We start from the raw sequence: 5,863 nt of genomic DNA on the forward strand, positions 1-5,863 counted from the left end.
TTTGTTTTGAATTACTTGGAGTGGAAAAAAGAGAAGAATCTTCCTCTTTTGGCGCACAGGTTTGAGATTTTGGAGATGGATCTGATGGCTGAATCACACACTGCTTAAAGGTAAGCAAATCAACAATCAGGGAAGATAAAGGGCGAATTTAATCTCATAGTTTGTCCTGGAGTCACTACGCTTATTATTAAATTTTAATTCTATAAATCTTACGTCTTAGTATTATTATATTGTTCGTTTTACTTTTAGTGAACTTTTCATTGATTTTGTGAACATACAACATGAATAGCGAAGTCTTTTTGGTTGTTGTTAGGTTTAAAGAAAGTACTTTCAAATTTGGGTAATTATTTTAAAAGTTGAAAAATATTTACAAATGTAGTAAAATACGAGTATCTATCATCTATCTCTGATAACGTCTATTAGTGTAGATATTTTACGATATTCGTAAATATTTTGTTTCGTTTTCTTATATCGAAAAGAAACCTATAAAAGTTTTGATCTATTTTGAAAATACTTTTTCTTTTTAAAGTTGCTATATTATTAATGTGCTCCTTTTGGTCTTGGATTCTACTTTTGGGTAGGACTCATGTTTTTATTTTAGAAAAATATGAATATTCTTTTAAGACAAAATGTAATATTTTTAGAATTTAGAATGCATTAACAACTAAAAGTTCATTTTTATACATGATAAAGTGATATGTGATTAAATGATATACTGGGTCAGGATGTAAAAAGTGTTTTTCCAAAAAAATTAATTTGCTTAAACTACACCTGTTTTTGCCCTATTTTGTTTCCCTTTGAGAATGTGTTCTAAACATATTTATTCTTTTATTTTATAGATACAATATTGCTAAAAAGTGTTTTTCATTAAAAAGAAATATTCATAAAATATCAGTCTATTTTATTACCTTTATTAGTATACAAGGTAATATCCTATCCACGTTTATTATAGATGAATTGTTTGTGGTATTTTGTTATACTTTTAGATATTTTTTTTAGAAGTTTTGTTATATTTTTTTTAGAAGTTTTGTTATTTAATACATTTTTTCAATTGTAAGTTCCAAATCTTGTTGGGAATTTGAATTTGGGATCTACTAAACTTGACTTAAAAATTAAGTTGAGTTAAATTGTTCGGCTGTTAATTTCAATTTTCAAGTTAATGAAATTGAAAAGCAGCGGAGGTTTTTTCTAATTTATCGACCTATTACTTGTTCAGTAAAATAGGTACAGACTTTCAAAATTTAGAAATCAACATACTTAAATTTGTTAGTTTCCTGAAGCAGTCTGTTAAGTTGATTTTACGTTTATTAATTTGGAAACTTCCCGCGTTGGTTCCCACCAGGTGAGATTCAATTTTGAATGGAAAGATAAGGCAAATTGTCAAATATATTTTGTGGATAGAAAACAAATAGTTTTGACGGAAGTGGAGCACTCGTCTTTGTTAATTTTGAAAATACTGAATAGGGCGGTCCCACGCCCTCAATCAAATTAAATGTCTAAAAAAGCAAACTTCCCGAATCTCTATGCTCATTATACTCTTCTACTCCCCCACTCTCTCACCCCCTCTATTCCTTCATTATCTCTTCCCTTTTCTTTCTTTTTTTCCCTTACCCTTATAACATTTTTTCTTACTTTTACTTTTAATTAATACCAAAAAAATGATTATGAGTTTTTCCATCCGTATAAAAAAAAAAAATGATTGATATAATTTTATCATACTATAAAAACTCATCAAATTTATAAAACAAACAAAATGCTAGTGATTTAATTTCTTAAATATAATATATGTAGTAAATGTATTGATTTTTTTTTTAAAAAAAGTTGAAATATATAGTTATTAATTTGATTTCTTTGTTTCTAATTTTTAATATTTTTATAAAAGTGAGACATTGGTATTTTAAACTTAGGTTAGTATTCCAAAAGAAGTATATTTGTACTTTTAGAAAGTATTTAGAAAGTTAGAATGTGATCAAAATTATTGATAATAATGATGGAAATTCTAAGTACTTAAAAGAGCTCTAATGTAATTAGGATTGTTGAGAATCAAAAGAGTGTTGGAGGGTATGAATAAACAGTGAAAATAATTTTAGATTAAAAACTATAGGAATGGAATGAGTTTTTTTATTACAAATTAAATCTAAAACGTTTAATCCGACACATGAGTCTTGGATTAGATTACAATACAAATCCTTTCCATTATAATTCACTAAACATCCATATATGTTTTGAGTACAAATTAATGGTGGAAAATGTTGAACCATAAACATTTTGATCCTTGACACATTTAAATGTCCATTGAATTAAACTTTTACTAGTGTACGAGTATATAGATATAAACACACATCACGATGATATTGTAAAATTTTGTCTATTCAGAATTCTGACCAAATTGTCCCACCTATTTAATTTCTCACTCACCTTTTAGATACGGTGTGTGAATATGAGTTCAAACAAAATTGGAATTTAGTACTCTTTTGTTTTGGTTTTCATACCACCTTTATACTTGATAAAAGAAATACTTTCCTGCATATTTTACCAAATTGTTCAATCAAATTATATCAAGCTAAAAAATTTTCTTATTTTTTATGAAAATTTTTATATTTATTTTATATTATTGTTCGTCCAATTTTGCTTATATCATCGAACTTTTAATCTATTGGGGTAACAAAAAAAAAAAGGTTGAAAATTTAAATACCTATTTTACATTTGTTGAAGTTAAAGGAGCTTATTAACATGAAATTGAAAAAGTCGAAGGATTTATCCAACTTGTATAATAATCTAAAGTCGAGTTTAATAATAATAATATGGGTGAAATCAAATGTCTGTATTAAACAACTCCTTTTTTCTAGAAAATGAATTAAACAACTTTAGGTTATACATAATTGTTTTTATCTTTAATTTGCTAAAAGGAAAAGAAAGTATCTACGTCGAAGATTCCTTTGAATGAATTTTAAATATATATGTAATGATTCAAACTTAATAAAGTTAAAGTCTCGAGTTTGGACGAATGTATAAATTTGGTCCAAAGGTTTAAAAGTATAGTTTTATGAATTTCAAAAATAGGTTTAAAAGGTTATAGAAGTCTTCTTTGTTTATTCTTTAAAAATAAATAAACGAAGATATCTACTATTAGAAAGAAAAAAATAGTTTTTTCACAAAAAAAATATAATATATAAATTTTAAAATTAATTTTTTATATTTAAAGTGCATAAAATTATTTAATAATTTAAAATAAAAGGTGTAAAACTGGGTGAGAGATTTTTAAAAACTATCTTGAAAAACTTGATAAAAAAAACTGTATTTTGAAAATTGAGAAACGAAATAAGTTGATTATTATAAATTTAAGAAGAAATAATGTTATCTTTTAAAACCCAGAGACGAATTTTGGATTTAACAAAAGACTCAAAACGATCCATCTCATCCTTTGTTCTTAAAAACAAAGGAAAAAGGAAAAGCAGAAACCAATCCTTAGCCAAAAGCGGCAAAGTAATGAAATTTGCTTAGTGCCCAATCCGTCAAAACTCCAAAAAGCTGGAAAAGGGAAACAAATAGGTTAAATTTTGCAAAAACAACTCTAAAGTTGGATATTATTTGCAATTATATTCTTAAATTTTTAGAGATTGGATCAAAATCTTTAAAAATGTTAAAATTGGATTGTAAAAATTGAACCATGTATGTAAATTTAAATTTAAGAATCTAATTTTAAGATTTGGATAGAGTTGAGGGTTTGATTTTTAAATTCAAAAGTTTAAAGAATATTATTGCATCTATCTGTCCAGAGATGAATTTTATAATCCATACTTAAGAAATTTTAATTTGAGTCCTTATGATTCATAGAAAATTACAATTTTAATCCATATAATCTAACAACCCCGAGAAGTAATTAACTACTAATATTATTTATGAATGAGGCTTTATCAAATTATATACATTAAATTCTAATTGTTTTTAAAGTTGTAGGGATTAAATTATAGTTTTTGTTAGGACTTAAGAAAAGGAAGAGGAAAAAAAGAAGAATGGAAGTCCCACTTTGTTCTTTGTTTCAATTGCAATTATTCTTTGTTCATAACAACTTTCCTTTATGATTCAAAGCCATTAGATTTATCCCTAGAATTCAAATCAACCTTCAAATCCACAATAATGTTGATGAAATTCAGTGGACAAAACCAAAATCTAAGATCAGAATGAACCACTTTGTAATTTAATTGCACAAATTACTCAAGAGAGAGCTCGTGATCTTTTTGATTTTTTCTTTTTTTACACTTAAAAGAGTATGAGAATCTGAACACCCAACTGACCAAATTTCCCAGAAGAAGAAGAAGAAGAAGAAGAAGAAGAATTAGCAATGGAAACCTAACACAGATCCATCACTAACAGCAATGGCGACTCTGCAGCTCGATATGGCTTCCACATGGTGAGTGAAAAAGTTCAATACCCTAACCCTACCGGCCATATCCATCTTCGATTCAATCTCCAGTATGGGTCCGACTCTGTACCCGTTCATTCCCCCCGAGAAGGTAGGCCCAGCTCCAACGGCGGCAACTGGAGAAGCCAAGGGGAATGACTGGACAGAGAAGGTAGCTGCCATGTACTGCGTCTGACCGGCTTCGATTTTACCGGCGGGAATGAACATAAATCCAATTTGAGAACCGGAGTAGAGGAGTTGGAGCGAACTGTCGTAGTGAGAGAAAGAGGCTTTGTTAGGGTTTTTGACGGAGACGTACTGAGAGAAAGTGAAATTGATAGTGCCGCTGGTGACGGAGAAGGACGGCAACTGGACGGCGGAAACGGCGATCTTTGGATCCTGAGGCTTGAAGACAGTAAAGAAGACGATTAGGATGACGATGATGAGGAAGATTAAGAATACTGTGGCGACTACACAGGACGCCAAGTTGGTGCGGCCAGACGGCGGGTCTTCGCCGGGGATGTGTGGATTGCCCATGGCGGTGCTTACGGCGGAGTTGGAACGGGATCTGAATTTGGAAGAGAGGAGAGAGAATAGCGGTGTGTTTGGACACAAAATAAAATGATGGGGGAGAAAATAAAAAGGAAAAGTAAGAAGAAGCAGTGTGGAATTTGTGCAAATAAAATTACTTTTTTAGAAAAAAAGAAATTTGAATATAAATAATTAATTAAATAAATAAATTTATTAGATTTTTTTGGGTTCTAAATTTGAAAAGTGGGGTTTGTTTGTTGTCTTTCTTTGTCTTCTTGGATTTTGGGTTTTAAATGTTTGATTCTGTTACGATAGAAAGTGAAAAAAATTATTGGACTCGTAAATTTCTACACACTTTCCTCAAATAGGTTCGTATTATCTAACTTTACTGTTTGTATATTAATCATGTACATAAATTATGTTTACAGTTAAAAAGCTTTGAGTTTATCCTTTTCAAGATGGATGGTTCATGAAAATTCAACTTTAACTTAGTTAGTAAGACATTTAATATCTTTCGAGGTATAAGTCCATTTAGTGAATTCCCCTTATTTATATTGTTGAGTTATATTGACTAAAAGTTGTTCTTCTTTGAGACTTAATGTAGTTATGAGTATGATCAGACGTAAGAGGAATTCGATACTCTAGATTTACAAGAATCGTCCTTGTGACCGCATTGGACACACATGACGTGCATTGCTCTTCTAGTCACCAAACTGTGCATTCGACTGAATTGTTTCCAAGGTAGGCTAATTGTTAAATAGAAAAGATAGCTCCTTTTTAGGCATTTATCGATTAACGATATTATTTCGTTGATATTCAAGGTTCAATCTTTATCTTAAACTAACAATATATTATTAATATTAACAATTTATTAAAAATACAAGAGTCTAATAATATTTTTTCTTTCATTTTTAAAAACACTTTTCA

General features: G+C 29.1%; 1 protein-coding gene across 1 annotated transcript; it reads right to left on the reverse strand.

Moving 5' to 3' along the window:
- Positions 1–4,174: 4,174 nt before the first annotated feature.
- Positions 4,175–5,103, reverse strand: LOC103493106 (uncharacterized). The gene has a single exon (XM_008453736.3). It carries the CDS (start codon positions 4,940–4,942, stop codon positions 4,340–4,342), a length of 603 nt encoding a protein of 200 aa, XP_008451958.2. The 5' UTR covers positions 4,943–5,103; the 3' UTR covers positions 4,175–4,339.
- Between the last annotated feature and the right edge of the window lie 760 nt (positions 5,104–5,863).

Source organism: Cucumis melo, chromosome 7, assembly GCF_025177605.1.
Source record: "Cucumis melo cultivar AY chromosome 7, USDA_Cmelo_AY_1.0, whole genome shotgun sequence".
Classification (NCBI taxonomy): Eukaryota; Viridiplantae; Streptophyta; class Magnoliopsida; order Cucurbitales; family Cucurbitaceae; genus Cucumis; species Cucumis melo.